At 44.6% G+C, this 20,868-nt stretch overlaps 1 protein-coding gene across 1 annotated transcript in view; it reads left to right on the plus strand.

The window, feature by feature from the left end:
• VSTM4 (V-set and transmembrane domain containing 4) overlaps positions 1-20,868 on the plus strand; it is a 118,387-nt gene that overhangs the window by 31,377 nt on the left and 66,142 nt on the right. The window contains exons 3-4 of the mRNA XM_029609623.1: positions 14,065-14,133; positions 17,453-17,560. Of these exons, the coding sequence (XP_029465483.1) occupies positions 14,065-14,133; positions 17,453-17,560 (177 nt within the window). The remainder of the gene's footprint in view (positions 1-14,064; positions 14,134-17,452; positions 17,561-20,868) is intronic.

A 20,868-nucleotide genomic window follows, 5' to 3' on the forward strand; every position in this document is an offset into this window, starting at 1 on the left:
ATTCAGATCCTCTGGAAGCTGGGGCTGTGGAGTTTGAAGACTGGATCGCTCACTGTGACCTCTGGAGTCCTCTCCTGGGGGATGCTGTGAACAGTTTGCAGATGAGCCTTCTGGTCTTTTTCTACTGCAAAGGCTGCGGATCCTCTGGAAGCTGGAGCTGTGGAGTTCAAAGCCTGGATCACTCGCTGTGACCTCTGGAGTCCTCTCCTGGGGGATCCTGGGAACAATATGCAGATGAACCTTCTGGTCCTCTTGCCCAGTATTCCCGTCAAGATGATGATCTGACCTCAGGCTGCTTGGTCCATCTGTAACAGATATGGGGTATGTGAGCCCTTAGTGCTGCGACGCAGTTGATGCAGCCACAAGAACAAGCCTCTGAGGCCCACACTGACAGCTAGCAAACGTGCCCTATAGTGAAATAGTCTGGAGTTTTACCTTTAACAGTCACCTTCTTCACAGGTTGAGCCCTTGGATTCTGGCAGCCAGCAGGACTTAAGTAATTCCCAAGGGTAGCAGTGGTAGCTAGACTCCAGAGAGACACCAGAAAGAAGGTATAGAGGAGAGCCAAAGTCAGTGTTGCGAGTGGGGAGGTGCGGTCGTTTCTGGAACAGGTGTTGTGAGCCCTTGGGCCATGGCCCGACTCAGGGAGGAACCCCAAGACACACCGCGGGAGGTGAGCTGGTGCGAGCACGGGTAACAAGGAGCAGGACAAGGCTGAGCAAAGACAAGGAGATGGAAGGTCTGACCCTCTACTGGACCTACACGCCCCCAGGATGACCAACAACGCAATGTTGATCATCGAACATTCCTCTGACCATTCCAAGCCCTTTCAGACCTGCCGCTGGGTAACGGCAATAAGCGGCAGGCCCGACAGAGGATGAGGGCAGACGGAAGCCTTGGAACACGGAAGACTCTTGGACGTAAACTTAGGCGAAGACTCAGGCGAGGACACTGTAGACGAAGACTCAGGAGCAAGGTACGGCACCAAGAATATACAGGAGCAAGGTCAAGGCATAGGATCAAAGTGCTGGGTTGAGACTGAGACTCAGCGCACCCTACACAGTCCACCTGCGGGACTGGTTGCGGACCACCCTGGGCTCGAAGCAGACTCTAGGAGCGATAATGGAGGCTAATACTGGAACATGGCGAAGATACTGAAGAAGCCTGCACCGGGGCGCGTCCTACACAGTCCACCCATGGGACTGGTCGCAGACCACGCTGGTGCGGCACAGGTTAGAACAGAGTCTTTGGCATGGATGGAAGCAAATGCAAGGAGTTCCGAAGACCGGGACAAGATTCAAGCACAGGATTCAAAATACACGATTCTTCAGACAACTTGGGATTCAAAACTTCAAGAGACAAGCAGAAGTCTTCCAGAGGCTTGCACTGTGCAGGAGAAGATGGCCTTGTACTGTGAGGTGCCCTACACAGCCCGCCCATGGGCTGGTCGCGGACCACGACAATGGCACGCTGGGAAAGTGGACATCAAGGAACCAAGGCATGGAGGCAGAGGCGAAGGCAAAGGCATCAGGAAGGACAATGGACATCAGGAACATGAAGACATCTGGAGGCATGGACGAAGGAAATCAGGAACATGAAGACATTTGGAAGCACGGACGAAGGACATTAGGAACATGAAGACATCTGGAGGCATGGACGAAGGACATCAGGAACATGAAGACGAAGCTGTCAAAGCAGGAGAAGACCACAGAGGACCTGGACCGGTCATGAAGCACAGACAGCTGTGGATCCGAAGGCCTGCAGTGACTGAAGAGGAACCCTTTTATAGGGCTAACACAGGAAACTAGATGGAGCTGGCTTCTGATGGAACCGCAAGTACTTCCTCTCGCCGGCCCTTTAAATATCTTAGAAGAGGTGCGCGCTGGCACCTAGGAAGGCCCAGAGAGAGAACGCAGGACCATGGTCAGCGGCGCCCAGCTGCATGAAGGAGCAGGGCCTCGCAGCGGCAAACTGCCGTGAAGCAGAGGGCAACGGAGGTGCAGGCAACAGCTGGGACGGCTTCCTGCGAGAGGGTGCTGTGAACTTGCTAACATGCAGGGCACTGATGAAGGCCAGTGGAAAGACAGCCCAGAACAAAGTGGTCTCAAACTCATTAGCAGCAACATGGAGTAGCACATGCCATAGTTACAAAAGCATGATTAAGAGGACTGCGAGCCTTGCTGTGGGATGCTGTCTCCCTGGCCCAACCCTGCATATTTTTGTTTTACTGTGAAGGAATGAACTCCTCCAGATAAAGAATGCACCTTAACAAAAAATGCAGCACTGCCAGCTATGAGTGGACCATGTTCCTGGATAAGCCCTTTTGTTTGGCATGCAATATGTAATTAATCACAACTCCTCAGGAACTTGTGGTCTTGTCCATCTGTGTTCGTGCAGGAACACTATCACTCTATTATAACCTCTTTGTGATGGATTGAGGCTATTTCCCCCCTTTAAACCTGTGCGGGGCCAGGCATTTAGCTTGGTCCACCTTAAATCCCATAGAGGGAGAGAGCTGGACAGGAAGAGCTCTGTGGGCGGGACCCTGCTGGGACGTTAAGAATGTGAACCCAACTGGGATCAGGAGACTGGCATCTCCAGGAGCAAGGAGCTCCTGTCCCTCTCTGCTAAAGGTTGTGTGTTCGGCACAACAGTTCACATGCTGCTTGGTTCCAAAGGACCACAGATGTGCTGGCACAAGTTGTCCAACCGCATCTGCTTGAGGGGCCAACTGCCTGAACATGGACCACTGGCAATGCAAAAGAGAATCCACTATCCCTTTGCTAACTCCATGTTGAGCTTCCTGCCATGGAAGGCCCATGGCCGGGATCACTCACCCTCGACGCTGGGCTCTGAGAGCTAGCCCGACCCCCTTGGTGAGACACCACTATTTCCTCCTCTCCGGGAAAGCCTCCCGTGGCCCCAGGTGATGACATCAACCAGCTCCACTATTTAAGACAGGCTCAAATGCTCAGAGCTTGCCTTGGCAACAGGTCTCCACGCTTTTCTGTCATGCGCTTTGTTGCTGCTCCAGTTCCTGTTCCAGTACCTGTTCCAGTTCCAGGTACTGATCCAGTACCCATTCCAGCTCCAGTTCCTGCTCCAGCTCTTGTCCCTGTTCCTGCTCTACCTTTGTATGGTCTTCCTTGGCTTGACCCGGACCGGAATCTGACCTCGCCTTCAGCCGCCTGCCTTCGACCCTTTGCTCGGACCTGACCTCACCTTCAACTGCCTGCCTTAGGCCCTTTGCTCAGACCTGACCTCGCCTTCAGCTGCCTGCCTTCAGCCCTTTGCTCGGACCTGACCTCACCTTGAGCTGCCTGCCTTCGGCCCTTTGCTCGGACCTGACCTTGCCTTTAGCTGCCTGCCTTCGACTACTCAGCTGAACCAGACCCTGTCTCCAGCCGCCAGCCTCGACCCTCTGTCTGAACTCGACTTCGGCTCTCGCCTCACCCTACTGGGACCCTCTGTCTCCGCTGCCTCCCTGCACTCTGCTTCTTGACACCTCCATCGGGATCAACCATGCGGAGGCCCACCTAAGTCCAGCTGGCCCCGGTACCCAAGAGCTCAACCTACGGGGAACGAGGGCTGGTATTGGCAAAGCTCCAGTTGGCCTCCACTCCCCGCTTGGCCTTGCCTTCCAATGGTGGGGACCCGTGGGGATTTCCCCCACTGGTGGTGCCAATACATGAATTTTGCCATGGAACGCATGGAGCATGACTACGTTTTGGCTCTCAGTTTGAACTGATAATTGAAAAAGACAGGGGAAATGTATAAGAAAGAGAGAAGGCATGTTTGTTATAGAGACTAATCTAGCTATTAAGGAAGGGTAGAATGCTTTTAAAAAGAAAAGTGCAAGGATCCTCAGTGAAAAAAATAATAGTACTAGCCTTTTAAAAGCGGCTTTGGGATGGGAAGCTTTAGCCATTGTTTCAGAATAAGGAAAGGTTGCTAATTATTTTTTTATGTTCTCTTTAAAACAATAGAGCTAGCTAATCATATTTTTTTCACCAGCAAAAGCAAGTTTTAACCATACCAACATTGGAGCTGTACAGCTGTGACATTGCTTCATGCTGGAAATACATGAGCCTCAGAAAAGGAATAAATACAATGTGTGTCTGAGAACTAACAGGGGCGAATGGCTGTTTGTGGGCACATCTGTGGGTACAGTGGCGGGGATAACTGGAATGTTTATAGCAGGTCCTTCTTCTGCACACTCTGAAGATGATTCTTCAGACTCTGTGTAATAACTTTTTTGTGTGTGCTGAATATCTTGAGGATATATCCTTTTATGACAGCTGCTCTTAAGCAAAACCTGACTCTTTTGCATTATTCGACTGTCAGAGTCTAGATTTAATTTTGGTAAATTGAGCCCAGAATATATTCAGTTGTATTCCCTTTCTGATTCGAGAGCTGTTTTAAAGTTACACTTAACAATACCCTGATTATCAATTTTTACATTTCTCCATCAGACCTGTTGACTCATTATATATATTTGATTTATGTGCTTTATTTTTTAATTAAGCAATAGTACTAATGTTCAGTAAATCTCATTCCTAATTATCTTTGGTATGTTTGTGAAGACAAGGGTGTCATTTAGTTAATTTATGTCAGCAAGATATAAACCACAAACTCCCAAGGTGCTACCTTTACAGAACAAATTATTTTGTTTCCAGTAATATTTTGGGCCACAATTCACTGAGGATTTTTTTTTTTTTTTTGCCATAGAAACACAATAGGAGCCATATTTCAATAATATTGAGAGTAAAGGTCAAGCTGATATCTCTTGCTTCTTTTTCCAATGCAACACCTGGTGTTCTTTGGAGGTCTCCCATCTAAATAAGAAACTGGTTAACCCTGATCCACTTCTGAGATCTTACAGGATCAGACCCAAGGTGATGTGGCTATAGGTTACAGATAAGGGAGGGAAGCGAAATTCCATTTTATTTCATATATATCCAACAATCTATATGAAGAAATGTTTCAAAAATGCTAAATTACTTTTTAAAAAAATTATGTGGATATTGTAAAAATTAAGATATTAATTTAATGCATATTGACAAATTTTAAGACTGTGAACGTGTAAAGTCAGTGGGTAATTTTTATCCACAGGCTTTGCATTCATTTTCACAGTGAAAGTATGTACATACTTTTACTTTGAAAATTACCCCAGGAAAATAATCTGCACATATTTACACCTACTAACTTGTGCAGGTAATTTTCTGGAGAAAACCTAACAAGCAAATTTTCAAACAGCCACACAAGTAAATAATGGTGGTTACATGTGTAGCCAGGCCTTGCGCGCAGTGGGGCGGATTTTAAATGCCCTGCGCGCGTAAATCCGGCCGGATTTATGTGTGCAGGGCCCTCGCGTGCCTATTTTGCATAGGCCGCCGCCGCGCGCAGATCCCCGGGACGCGCGTGTCGGGGGTGTTTCGGGGGGGCGTTGCGGAATGACGTGGCGTTTTGGGGGCGGGGGCGGGCCCGGGGGCGTGGCGCCGGCCCGGGGGCATGGTCGAGGCCTCCGGACCAGCCCTCAGGTCGGGTGATGGCGCGCCAGCAGTCCGCTGGCGCGCGCAGATTTACGGCTGCTTTCAGCAGCCGTAAATCTGCCAACAAAGGTAAGGGGGGGTTTAGATAGGGCCAGGGGGGTGGGTTAGGTAGGGGAAGGGAGGGAAAGGTGGGGGGAGGGCGAAGGAAAGTTCCCTCCGAGGGCCGCTCCGAAATCGGAGCGGCCTCGGAGGGAACAGGCAGCGCGCGCTGGGCTCGTCTCGTGCAGGTTGCACAAATGTGCACCCCCTCGCGTGCGCCGACCCCGGATTTTATAAGATAAGCCTGGCTACGTGCATATCTTATAAAATCCAGCATACTTTTGTTCGCGCCTGGTGCGCGAACAAAAGTATGCGCGCGCGTATGTTTTTAAGATCTACCCCAGTGCGTGCATTTTCGGAAGGGCCTGGCCACGTGCGTAACACCCGTTACGTGCAGTAGTCCCGGGCCCTGAATAGGAGGCGGGAAGAAAGGGGTGGGGCGGGACAGAGGCTGGCCAGGACTGCGGTCATTAGTCGCTGTCCCAGGGAAGCATGTGCTGATAGCCAGCCAGTTTGCGGAAATTACTTGTGCTCAGAAGGAGCAGTGAATAGTAAAATAAAAAAATTGGCTACAGTTAGTATAGGTTTAGGGGGCAGGGAGGAGAGGGGAAGAGGGAGGAAGGTTAGATAGGGGGGTAAGGAAGTTTCCTCCCAGTCCGTTCTTAATTGGAGCATACTGGGAGGGAATTGGAAGATGCCTGATTTCATTGCCACGCATATTTGGTGAAAATTCCCCCCTCCACATGCGGATTTTGAAATTCGGCGCACATATGCACAGCCAGCTGATTTTATAACATGCACGCGCCGGCACGCGCACATTATTAAATCGGCGTATCCATGTGTGCGCGCCAGGAACCGCGCACACATGGACAGCCGAGCACTGCTTTTAAAATCGACTCCTAAGTGTATACTTTTGAAAATGCAAGCATATATACATAGTTCCAAACCGCTCCCCACTGTGGCTCTACGTGTATACTTTTACCTGCATATAGGGAGGGCGATTCTCAAAAAAAACATTTTTGCAGTTAAAGCACTGTTTCATCTACAAAAATAGGTGGTAATTTTCAAAAGGATTTACATGTGTAAATGTAACTAATATTGTAGCCATTTTCAAAAGCTATTTGAATGCATAAAGTACACTTAAACAGGCAAATCCTATTAACAATTCAATGGCTTATATTGTAGCAGTTTTCAAAACCCCACTTATACTGGTAAAGTGCCTTTAAACATGTAAAACCCATTTTTAAGCATGTAAATGCTTTTGAAAATCAGACCCATGACTTTTAAAGTTACTATGATCGAAGATAATTTTTAAAAGCCATTTACCAAGGAATATAAAATGTCTAAATAAATAATCAAATAAATAATCAAATAAATAAATAAATAAAATACTGATATACCAGAAAATTGCCCACCCTTAACCCGACTAAAAGTATATGGGGATCCCAAAGCACACTTAATTTTGGCTGTGTTAATGGGAGGTATTCCAAGGGGTGTGATTTTGGCAGGATTAGGAAATAGCATGTGCACATTGCAATTTCAAATGTATGTGTGCCATTTTCTAGTCAAATATAGCCAGTGCAAAAGCAGATGTAAAGACAATAGGGGCAGTTGTGCCCATGGGCAATTTTCAAAGAGAAAGTATGCCTGGCCTTTCCCTTTGAAAATGTGTACAAAGTCAGCGGGTGCAAAATTCCCACAGACTTTGCATCTGGGCAGGCTGTTTCGAAAATTGTCCCTATTGTAGACGTCAGCTTTGTGTTTGCGAAGCAGTCTTTAGGCCTGCCAGAAAACTTGCTCTAGAATTATATCAAATGGAAAATGAAGATTTCGAAGAATAGCACACTTTTCATTTGAGAAGGACTCCTCCTTTTGGGATTCATGATTTTAGAGTTTTTATTTTTTTCGTCTGAATCTAGCACCATGATTGGATTTCAAAATTATGGACTGAAATTCTTATTTGGAGGAATTAGGTTTGTTGACTATATATAAGGGTCATCCACACAACAGGAAAAAACAATCCAGTTAAGTCCTGTTGGGCATAATTGTGAAAGAAATAAAAGAAAAATTAAATACCTGGCTCTTAGAAGCAACCACAGATTCATGCAATGTTGGTTCTCCATAAGAACATAAGAAAATGCCATGCTGGGTCAGACCAAGGGTCCATCAAGCCCAGCATCTTTTTTTCAACAGAGGACAAAACCAGGCCTCAAGAACCTGGCAATTACCCAAACACTAAGAAGAACCCATGCTACTGATGCAATTAATAGCAATGGCTATTCCCTAAGGGGCGGATTTTAAATGCCCTGCGCGCGTAAATCCGGGTGGATTTACGCGCACAGGGCCCTCGTGCGCCGGCGTGCCTATTTTGCATAGGCCGCCGGCGCACGCAGAGCCCCGGGATGCGCGTAAGTCCCGGGGCTTCGTAAAAGGGGCGTGTCGGGGGCGTTGCGGAATGACGCAGCGTTTCGGGGGCGTGACGCGGCGTTGCGGGGGCGGGCATGGGGGCGTGGCGCCGGCCCGGGGGCGTGGTCGAGGCCTCCGGACCAGCCCCCGGGTCGGGTGATGGCGTGCCAGCAGCCCGCTGGCGCGCGCAGATTTACATCTGCTTTTAGCAGGCGTAAATCGTGCAACAAAGGTAAGGGGGGGTTTAGATAGGGCCGAGGAGGTGGGTTAGGAAGGGGAAGGGAGGGGAAGGTGGGGGGAGGGCAAACGAAAGTTCCCTCCGAGGCCGCTCCGAAATCGGAGCGGCCTCGGAGGGAACAGGCAGCGCGCGCTGGGCTCGGCACGCGCAGGTTGCACAAATGTGCACCCCCTTGCGCGCGCCGACTCCGGATTTTATAAGATACGCGCATATCTTAGAAAATCCAGCGTACTTTTGTTTGCGCCTGGTGCGCGAACAAAAGTACGTGTGCGCATATGTTTTTAAGATCTACCCCTAAGTATAATTGATTAATAGCCATTAATGGACTTCTCTTCCAAGAACTTATCCAAACCTTTTTTGAACCCAGCTACACTAAGGGGCGGATTTTCATACTCCGCGAATAGGCCTACTTTTGTTTGTGCTCCAGGCGCAAACAAAAGTACGATGGATTTTAGTAGATACGCGCGGAGCCGCGCGTATCTGCTAAAAACCTGGATCGGCGCGCGCAAGGCTATCGATTTTGTATAGCCGGCGCGCACCGAGCCGCACAGCCTACCCCCGTTCCCTCCGAGGCCGCTCCGAAATCGGAGCGGCCTCGGAGGGAACTTCCTTTTGCCCTCCCCTCACCTTCCCCTCCCTTCCCCTACCTAACCCACCCACCCGGCCCTGTCTAAGCCCCCACCTTACCTTTGTCGGGGGATTTACGCCTCCCGGAGGGAGGCGTAAATCCCCGCGCGCCAGCGGGCCTCTTGCGCGCCGGGCTGCGACCTGGGGGCGGGTTCGGAGGGCGCGGCCACGCCCCCGGACTGCCCCGGCCCGTAGCCACGCCCCGTACCCGCCCCCAAAACGCTGCCGACACACCCCGAAAACGCCGCGACGACCGGGACCGCCCCCGACACGCCCCCGACACGCCCCCCTCGGAGAACCCCGGGACTTTCAGACCTATTAGTAAAAATTTGTAACTTATCATTAAAATCATCCATTGTACCAGAAGACTGGAGGATAGCAAATGTAACCCCAATATTTAAAAAGGGCTCCAGGGGCGATCCGGGAAACTACAGACCGGTTAGCCTGACTTCAGTGCCAGGAAAAATAGTGGAAAGTGTTCTAAACATCAAAATCACAGAACATATAGAAAGACATGGTTTAATGGAACAAAGTCAGCATGGCTTTACCCAGGGCAAGTCTTGCCTCACAAATCTGCTTCACTTTTTGAAGGAGTTAATAAACATGTGGATAAAGGTGAACCGGTAGATATAGTATACTTGGATTTTCAGAAGGCGTTTGACAAAGTTCCTCATGAGAGGCTTCTAGGAAAAGTAAAAAGTCATGGGATAGGTGGTGATGTCCTTTCGTGGATTGCAAACTGGCTAAAAGACAGGAAACAGAGAGTAGGATTAAATGGGCAATTTTCTCAGTGGAAGGGAGTGGACAGTGGAGTGCCTCAGGGATCTGTATTGGGACCCTTACTGTTCAATATATTTATAAATGATCTGGAAAGAAATACGACGAGTGAGATAATCAAATTTGCAGATGACACAAAATTGTTCAGAGTAGTTAAATCACAAGCATATTGTGATAAATTGCAGGAAGACCTTGTGAGACTGGAAAATTGGGCATCCAAATGGCAGATGAAATTTAATGTGGATAAGTGCAAGGTGATGCATATAGGGAAAAATAACCCATGCTATAATTACACGATGTTGGGTTCCATATTAGGTGCTACAACCCAAGAAAGAGATCTAGGTGTCATAGTGGATAACACATTGAAATCGTTGGTTCAGTGTGCTGCGGCAGTCAAAAAAGCAAACAGAATGTTGGGAATTATTAGAAAAGGAATGATGAATAAAACGGAAAATGTCATAATCCCTCTGTATCGCTCCATGGTGAGACCGCACCTTGAATATTGTGTACAATTCTGGTCGCCGCATTTCAAAAAAGATATAATTGCGATGGAGAAGGTACAGAGAAGGGCTACCAAAATGATAAGGGGAATGGAACAACTCCCCTATGAGGAAAGACTAAAGAGGTTAGGACTTTTCAGCTTGGAGAAGAGACGACTGAGGGGGGATATGATAGAGGTATTTAAAATCATGAGAGGTCTAGAACGGGTAGATGTGAATCGGTTATTTACTCTTTCGGATAGTAGAAAGACTAGGGGACACTCCATGAAGTTAGCATGGGGCACATTTAAAACTAATCGGAGAAAGTTCTTTTTTACTCAACGCACAATTAAACTCTGGAATTTGTTGCCAGAGAATGTGGTTCGTGCAGTTAATATAGCTGTGTTTAAAAAAGGATTGGATAAGTTCTTGGAGGAGAAGTCCATTACCTGCTATTAAGTTCACTTAGAGAATAGCCACTGCCATTAGCAATGGTTACATGGAATAGACTTAGTTTTTGGGTACTTGCCAGGTTCTTATGGCCTGGATTGGCCACTGTTGGAAACAGGATGCTGGGCTTGATGGACCCTTGGTCTGACCCAGTATGGCATGTTCTTATGTTCTTATGTTCTTACTTACGCGAGTCCCGGGGCTCTGCGCGCGCCGGTAGGCCTATGTAAAATAGGCGCACCGGCGCGCAGGGCCCTGCTCGCGTAAATCCGGGCGGATTTACGCGAGCAGGGCTCTTAAAATCCGCCCCTAACTGTACTAACCACATCCTCTGGCAACAAATTCCAGAGCTTTATTGTGCATTGAGTGAAAAATAATTTTCTCCGATTAGTCTTAAATGTGCTACTTGCTAACTTCATGGAATGCCCCCTAGTCCTTCTATTATTCGAAAGTGTAAATAACCAGCACCAGGATTCCCCTGCTTTCCCCCAGTTTATTTTCAAATATACAAATGAGAAATAATTTACAAAGGGTTTTATACCATTTTCTGTTTGTTAATAGCTTTTATAAACCAGATACAGAAACAGATGGTTGCAGTCAGTATGAGCATTGCAAGCAAGGCGTTATGAAGAGAATTTTCCAGTTCAGGAAGTACTTGAGAACCTTTAGGGTCCCAAAATCTTCATTAGTTCTCCTTTAAGGGCCACAGACCATTCTTTATATACAACATTCCTTCTTCAAGACTGCTCATCCAAGGAAGGAGTACTGCAATGGATATTTCGCTCCACAGTAGGTAGCCAGCTCTAGTTAATGACAAATAATTTCATTGCTGAACCAACAGTGTTTCACAATATCCCATAAGAATAATCAAACCTTCTGAAATAACATTGCATATCTTTCCCAATTCATAATTTTGATCTCCTGTGAGCATACCTTGAAACATTACAGCTTGAGACTGGTGTGGATTGACAAGGGGAAGAGATTATAGAAACATAGAAACATAGAAATGACAGCAGAAGAAGACCAATAGGCCTATCCAGTCTGCCCAGCAAGCTTTCATACTTATTTTCTCATACTTATCTGTTACTCCAACCACTGAGTTCAGGGCCCTTATTGGTAACTTTTTTGATTCTAATTTCCTTCCACCCCCACCATTGATGCATAGAGCAATGTTGGAGCTGCATCAAAGTGAAGTATAAGGCTTAATGTTTGAGGGTAGTAACCGTTGTATCAAGCAAGTTACCCCAATGTTTGTATACTCATACTGCTCAGATCAATGCCTTGTTAGATGTTGTCTGGATGTAATTCCTATTTCTTCATTCCCCCCTGTCGTTGAAGCAGTGAGCTGCACTGGATATGCATTCAAAGTGAAGTATCAGACTTAATTTGTTAGGGGTAGTAATGGCCGCAATAAGCAAGCTACTCCCATGCTTATTTGTTTACCTAGACTTGATTGTGTGAACATTCTCTCCCTACTCAGATCAGGAAACATATTCGTTTTTGTTTTTGGTTCATTTTTGGGAGGGGTTTTTTCCCCACAAATTTCGGTTCATGGAATGCTTGATTCATTTCATTCATGAGAAAAACCAAATCAAACAATAACAAAGATCCAAAATGGCTAAAAAAAGAAAATGAGGCTTCCCAGGCCCTCCCACCCACCCAGAAAAATGCTGGAGCCAGGATCCCCCCTGGCTCCCACTTACCCGGTCTGGTGGGGGTCCGCCAGCAAGGCCTCGGCCTTGTGTAGGCTGAGGGCGCTGTAGGTCGCCGTGACCTTAGCTACTCAAGACTGATGCCTCAGCCAGACTCAGGTCCAACACCGGGGCCTGACCTGAAGGCTAGGTCTTGATGCCTGGACCTAGACCAGAGTCTAAACCCTGGACCGATGCCATGACCTGACCCAGAGGCTGTGTCCCAATGCCAGGGCCTCAGCTTGACTCAGGCCTGATGCCGCAACCCAATCCAGATGCTGGGTTCCAATGCCTGTGCCTCAGCCAAGGCCAGAGCCCAGACCCAGGCCAGACACCACAACTCGACCCAGAGTCTGGGTCCCAACGCTGGGCCTCTGCCCGAACCTAGGTCCAACGCCAGGGCCTGGCCTGGAGGCCAAGTCCCAATGCCTGGGCCTTGGTCTCTGGTCAGACAGAGGCCTGGAGCCCAGGCCTTGCAGCTTCTCCTGTGTCATCCTCTTCTTTCTTCTGATGCTGTACTCTGGGGTTGCACCAGAGTTAATTAACTCCAGCGTATTTACCCCAGCAGATGCACCATTTTGATGTACGGGAGTTTGGTCTTTTTCTGCTGTCACTCCCATATTATATGCTGCTATGTTACTGTGTTCAGTGTTTCACCAGAAAACCAGAAAATCATAAACAATCCCAGGTTCTCCAAGTGAACCCAATGAATCCCAAAGAACCAAAAAAAAAGAACCAAAAACAAAACCATGGCTTCAAAAAAAGACCATATACATATAGCCTATCTTGTCTGCCCATCCACACCAACCAGTCCAATCCTGTTTAGCTGGAGTGTCTTACAGTGAGAACCTAGGATAAGAATCATGCACACACACAGACACATTTGATTCTTAAAGGATTTATTACCATATCTATAATTATAGAATTGAACAGAAATCCATTATAGAAACAAAGAAAATAATGCAGATTAAAACTGCAAAGCCCATGCAATTTGCCCATTTTCCTTTCCTTTTATAATACTGAGGAAATCTACTTGATCTTCTCAGGTCAACTACGAATCCTTGGCAGTCTAAAATCAAAACCCAGCCCATACCCTTCACCTGTTTTTCTAGCCTACATTAGGCTCCATTTCATTTACTTTTGTTGTTAACCCCATATATCTGTATCCAAGTTCTATCGACCTGTTCATTGTAAGACATGTATGTGTCATTGTTATTGTTTAGAATGTAAACCGAATTGATCAGTAATTCTGTTATTGGAAAGTCGGTATATAAAAATGCTAAATAAATAAATAAATAAATCTCGCTTTGTCTTCACTTGCATCTAAGGATTCTCTGTAGTTATCCCATGCATTCTTACATCTTGATAATGCTTTTGCCTCTTCCACCACTGCCAGAAGGCTGACCATATAGTTACCACATTCCTCAAGTTATCTCTTAGTCTATCCCTTTGAAACTCTTATGTTTTAGCTATTTAAATGTCTCCTTCAAAACCATCCCTCTCCTTCCTCTTTTTTCAGGTATGTACCGTATATCTAACAATTGTATGGGTAACGTTTGACAGAAGCACTTCCTGAGCCCATCTCTGAATTTCCAATCACCAGGAGTTTGCTGATGACTGGATATTTCATGTGCTCATCTTATTGATGTTATATTTCTGACAAAACATTTATTTAAAATTAAAATACTAAAGCTAGTGTAATTCATGCAAGAAATAATTTAAAAACATACTTGTGGTGCTATTGGCTTTCCTTGATAAACAATTTGTGATTTGACCTCACAGCTATTTTTACTTTCTTTCACCAGTGATTTCCGACCAAGCTTCAGATGATTCCATCTCACAAAAGAAAAATGAGACCTGGTGGTTTTTTGAAGGTAAAATCCAGATCAACTCTGAGTTTTATTTGTTAGCAAAGTAAATATCAGGGCTTAGGATGTGACACTCCAGCAGTGATTATATAGCAAAGAAGAAAATCATAAAATAAGAATAAGTGGTTAGAATAATATTTGTAGTATTCATGACAAAGTGACTACAGAATGAGAAAGTTCAAATCCCTTATTTGAAAATACAGAAAATAACAAATGGGTCAAAATATCATCAGATTCCACTTACACTCTTTCTAAAGTATATCTCTGCCAAGTGCCTTCCAAATTGAAGTTTTAACAATCGTGAATTCTGCTGGATCTTCTCTCAAGCACAGTTTAGAAAATCCATCACAGTAATGCATATGACACTGCCCGAAGTGAGGAATTTTAGATAAAATGCATCACTATTAAAAATGCAGTATTATTGGGGATGTGTTTTCATTTAAAATGTTATACTCGATATTTTTGCTCTGAACGACCCTTTGTTTTTATGGGAACTGCTGATCTCAACCTCAAAATAAACAATAACAACCGTATTCCCACAATTCAACTTCAATTTTATAGACGCATGATTTTGACCATCATAATAGGCATCATCGTATAGTGCTGTTAGATTTTATTACTCTGCCTTATGTGTAATCACAGGTCAGTCCTAAGTATGTTTTCCAAAATGTTTTATATTTGCACAATGTGGCATCCTTCACCTTTTAAAATTTCAAAATTGCTCTTCAAGCATTAATTAGTGTAATTACACTGAACTTCAACTTATCTTTTGTTTGAAGAATTCATTCTTTTGCCCGTCAATTTCCAAAGTTCCAATTCCAATGCCCGACACGGAGCCGTGTTTCAGACAGCGAAGTCCTTTGTCAAGGGCTTAAATTAGAGCACATGGTGATTTTCAGCGTTGGAGAAATATAAAAAAAACCCGCTGAGAATCGCCATGCTGCTCTAATTTAAACCCTTGACAAAGGACTTCGCTGTCTGAAACACGGCTCCGTGTCGGGCATTGGTATCGTAACTTTGGAAATTGACGGGAAATTGACGGGCAAAAGAATGAATTCTTCAAACAAAAGATAAGTTCAGTGTAATTACACTAATTAATGCTTGAAGAGCAATTTTGAAATTTTAAAAGGTGAAGGATGCCACATTGCGCAAATATAAAACATTTTGGAAAAAATACTTAGGACTGACCTGTGATTACACATAAGGCAGAGTAATAAAGTCTAACAGCACTATACGATGATACCTATTATAACAGTCAAAATCGTGAATCTATAAAATTGAAGTTGAATTGTGGGAATACAGTTGTTATTGTTTATCTTCATTTAAAATGAAACAGAATATTTCAAAACTAAACTGACCAGTTAGCACCATTTTAAATAAGAATCCAGTCAAACTGGAGCAAAATTGCTCCTGCTTCATTTGGACTTCTAAAGACCCAAGATGAGGTAAGATGGGTCTAGGGGACGATGAGGGTCAGGGGAAGGGGGCAGGAAGGTTTAGTTGAGGGCTTCAATTTTTACAATTTTTCAGTGCTAGCACAGTTGATTAATTTTTTTTTCCGGGTGGTAGAGGGACCTTGGCCACTTCTTTTTATTTTGTTTTTCAATCATTTATGTTTATTTCATTTCAAATGAATTGAATAAAAAAAAATAAACCCAGAGCTGGATTTAGGCATAGGGCAACATAGGCAAGTACCTAGGGCACCAAATTCTGAAAGCACCCAAAAACTGGTACTGCCTTGCTGTACTTTCATTTCCAGGGGTGAAATCCCCAACCAAAGTATTCTGCCTAGGGGCACCATCATCTTAAACCTGGCCCTGAATAAACTATTAAGAACATTTTAATAAAATGAAAACAAAAGAATAATAATTTCCCAGGACCTTAATTCTGCCAAATATGACTCAAACCGAAAATGTATAGAGCTGGAGTTTCCTTGGCTTTTTATTACACGTTGCCGTTCCTCAGTACTCTGTGAAGGATACCTGGCCTATTGTATGGCATCATTCACACATGAAAAAAGGGCAGCTGCACATCGCTGAGCATGCCCCAACTGCTGATATCAAATATAGAGTTTGAGAAGCAAGAGAGGCACTCAGATAATCAGATTTGGACAAAAATATGACAATATAGAACATGTGTCCACAAAACTATATCTGTGTAAGTTTTAGCAACAACAAAAATGTTAAAAAAAAAATCCTGTGAAAAAAAGGAAGTGAAAAGGTACATTCATACGCTGACAGTCACATGCTGTGACTACAGACAGTACTTATTAATCAACACATGCCTAAAAATGATTCCCTTAGAAGAATTTTTCTTATCTTTTCCCAGAAAAAGCCTTCAAACTTGAAACAGTCACATTGGCTTAATGTTTCATATCTTGTAGGTGGTAGGGGATAATTATCAAAGATAGCATAGTCGCACAACAATGAACCCTAAACCACGGGTTATTGTCCACAATGTGAATCTTTGGCATGTAGCACGTTTCATCCAATAGGGCTGTCTCAAGGAGTAAATGGTGACATCCCAGCATAATATCTGAAAAGTGGCTGATAACTCCCGAGATACTGTAAAAAAAAAAAAATCATAGGTGACACAAACATCAATAAGATGGCTATACAAATTTCAAATCAAAGCGTCTGTAGACAGCATAGCATCACATCCAGTCCCAAATGATGAAAAGAGCTTGGAAGATTTAAAAGACCACCAGGAAGGTTACATGTTTAGAGAGAGGATGCAAGACACCACACAAAATCTATACAGTCACTCCTTCAGAGCAAAGAATCAGATGAACAAAAAGAGCAAATAACAATACAGAAAGCATTGTGGCAAGTGGCAAATTAAAAAAAACGTATGTTAGAAAAAGACATCCTTAAAGAACAAGCACACCACTCAATCTCCTTTTCATTTCCTTTTTTTAGGGAATATTTTTGGAAAAGGTTTTTGTGGTTTGTCAAGCTGGGCATCTCCAAAACCTTCCTGCTTTTTTTCTTTGATTCAGACTAGACACTTGGGTGGCATACAAACACTGTCTGGATTTTTGAAGAATATGTTTTGAAATCATGGTTGGGATGAGAGTTAGAAGAATACATGCAGCCAGAATAAATGTACACAGCAGCAAAGAAATAATTGAATTTGAAAAGTGAAAATCTTAACTTACAGAATATAAAAATATATATCTGTGAAGAATATCTCCATACAACTTCCATTTGCATTACTCCAGAATTTTTCAGAATTGAGCCCTATGCATATGGTCTTTCATATAGAAATGTTACAATTAGATGTATTCAGTGGCACTTTTTACAAAGCCTGTATTTTTGTCTTTCAGACCTTTATCTATATGCAGTTTTGGTGTGTTCCATAGGAATTATCAGTGTTTTGCTTTTCACCTTGATCATTGTTTGCCAGTCAATTTTTAGCAAGAGAAGATCAAGAGGTAATCATTCACAGATTAAATATATTATCTAAAAAATTTATTTATATATTTATATATACACACACACACACACACACACACACACACATACATACACACACACACTGGATATAACAGGATATCCTTTCCTTTCTGTTAAATACTATAGTACTGTACATTAATGATGATCTGCTAAACAACTGTTTCATGCATGGTCATTTGGAGCTCTCAAAGTGAAAGAATCAAGGTAAGTTTCATAAGTTTCGTTTTTATATTGGTATCAATATAAGGCCTGGATTCACCATTCTAACGCTAGGGATGTGAATCGTTTTCCATATCGTCTTAACGATAGAAATCGTGTGGCAGGGCAAGAAAATCGTCTTAGGCACGATTTTTTAGTTAAAAAATCGTTAAAAATCGTTTTTTCCGATTAGTGCGCACTAACTGGGAGTTAGTGCGCACTAACTGAAAATGATACAATTTGACACTTTTCAGGTCAGTTAAGGTCAGTTTAGGAATGAATATGTATTCCTATTGGCTGCCCTCTTATTTATTCATGTTACCAAGTTTCCTACTGACAGTATATGGGGGATGGGAAATGGAAACAGTTGGTAGCTTGACAAAACAAGTAATGTGATCAGTCAATGTGACTAGAACTTGTGCCCTAACCCTGATACCAGGGGTATTGTGATCTTCCTGCACACACTGCCCTATCCCTATTAATACCAGGAGTGTTGTGATCTTCCTGCACACAGTGCCCTATCCCTAATACCAGGGGTGTTGTGATCTTCCTGCACACAGTGCCCTATTCCTGATACTGGGGGTGTTGTGATCTTCCTGCACACAGTGCCCTATTCCTGATACCGGGGGTGTTGTGATCTTCTTGCACACATCCCGGTATCAGGGATAGGGCACTGCATGCAGGAAGATCACAACACTCCTGGTATTAATAGGGATAGGGCACTGCATGCAGGAAGATCACAACACTCCTGGTATTAATAGGGATAGGGCACTGCATGCAGGAAGATCACAACACCCCTGGTATCAGGGATAGGGCACTGTGTGCAGGAAGATCACAATACCCCGGAGGAGTGAGGGTCAGGCAGCTCCCCCCTGTCTGTGAAGCCAGCCTCTCACTAGTAATGCAGGGAGGGAGCTGTCTCAGACTTCACCATCCTCCCCCCCCCTCACCCACACACCATTCACTAGCTGGGACATGGGGGAAGTCAGGAGTGAGGGTCAGGCAGCTCCCCCCTGTCTGTGAAGCCAGCCTCTCACTAGTAATGCAGGGAGGGAGCTGTCTCAGACTTCACCATCCTCCCCCCCCCCTCACCCACACACCATTCACTAGCTGGGACATGGGGGAAGTCAGGAGTGAGGGTCAGGCAGCTCCCCCCTGTCTGTGAAGCCAGCCTCTCACTAGTAATGCAGGGAGGGAGCTGTCTCAGACTTCACCATCCTCCCCCCCCCCCCTCACCCACACACCATTCACTAGCTGGGACATGGGGGAAGTCAGGAGTGAGGGTCAGGCAGCTCCCCCCTGTCTGTGAAGCCAGCCTCTCACTAGTAATGCAGGGAGGGAGCTGTCTCAGACTGGTATCAGGGTTAGGGCACTGTGTGCAGGAAGATCACAACACTCCTGGTATTAATAGGGATAGGGCACTGTAAGAGATGACTGTAGTAGATTGAATAAAGATCTGATGTTTCTGCTCTCCTCACACCAAACAAAAACAACACACAAGCAGAGAAGCCCTTCTTACAAAGCTGAGCTAGTGAGTTAAGTAGGAGGAAAAGTAAACATACTTGTGCCAGTGTGGCTACTTAAAAAATACACTTACCAACAATCAATTACATATATTTGAACTGTGTACAGTTCCAGCCAGGACCACCTTTCTAAAATGCACAGTGATTGGCAAATTCAACATGCACTAGCATTTCAGGTGCCTGCTAACAAAAATAATAAACAAACAAGTTCTAGTCACGTGAGTGCTGATCATTACATTACTTTTTTTGTCAAGCTTCCAACTGTTTCCATTTCACATCCCCCCAACCATTACCTCAGTATTAGCCTTGGTAACATCAATAGATAAGAGCACAGCCAGCCAATAGGAATACATACATACATATTCATTCCTAAGTGACCTTTACTGACCTGGGAAGTGTGAACACTTTGTTTCATTTTCTGTTGGTGTTCGTTAGTTTCCAGTTCCATTTCCCATCCCCCCAACCATCACCTCAGTGGTAACCTTGGTAACATCAATAGATAAGAGGGCAGCCAGCCAATAGGAACACATATTCATTCCTAACTGACCTTCAGTGACCTGGAAAGTGTTTATTTGTATCATTTTCAGTTAGTGCGCACTAAATCGAGTTAGTGCGCACTAACGGGGAGTTAGTGCGCACTAACACGATTTAACGATTTTTAACGATAAATCGTTAGAATTTCTATTGTATCGTGTTCTATAACGATTTAAGACGATATAAACATTATCGGACGATAATTTTAATCGTTGAAAAACGATTCACATCCCTATCTAACGCAGAATGGTGAATCCAGCGAAAACAGGGGCGGGGAGGTGAAGGGGGGGCAGGCCTACAAAAGCCGGCAGCTATCACACCACCACAGTGTTATCGCTGCCGGCTTTCGCACCCAATAGCGCCACCGTGAAAGGTGGTGCTATTGGGCACGCTACTGGCGACGATAACAGTGCTTACCTTATCACCGCCAGTGAAGACATCGCAGCGACCTCCTCCTCGCCGCCCAGACTCCTCCCCTCGCCGCCCCGACTCTGCCCTGGCAATCTATCGCACGCGATAAGCGATGGAAAATGACCTCCTAAGTGAGGTGTTCAATTTTGTATAATCATTTTTCTTGTGAGTTATAGCCCCTATGATTATCTGAGAAATTTAAGCAGTTTAATTTAACATTTCATGTTCATTGCTCGAGTTTTAACTTCATGCCAGAGGTCCCTGATGTTTTTTCAGTAATAATTAATGAATGTTATATTAATGATTAGCATCAGGTAATCCTTAGAGCCAAAAGCTTATACAACAGGGATTTGTTGTGGCTGCTGTTTAAATACGTCAGCCTGAATATGGGGATATTACCATTCTGCAATATAGTCTTGTGCATATCTACTGAAGTTGTAGCCTGTTTGCAGATTGAAATGAATGCAGGAGCTATTCATTCTCTGAATATTGCAAACCTTTCTTATTAAGAAAAAATACGATGGTAAAGTCATAGGATATTTGTTTATTATATTAACGTGTGTGTGTATATATGTATAGATATACATACATTATATAAATATATATAACCATGTTTTGGG

Source organism: Rhinatrema bivittatum, chromosome 7 (genome assembly GCF_901001135.1).
Source record: "Rhinatrema bivittatum chromosome 7, aRhiBiv1.1, whole genome shotgun sequence".
Lineage (NCBI taxonomy): Eukaryota > Metazoa > Chordata > Amphibia > Gymnophiona > Rhinatrematidae > Rhinatrema > Rhinatrema bivittatum.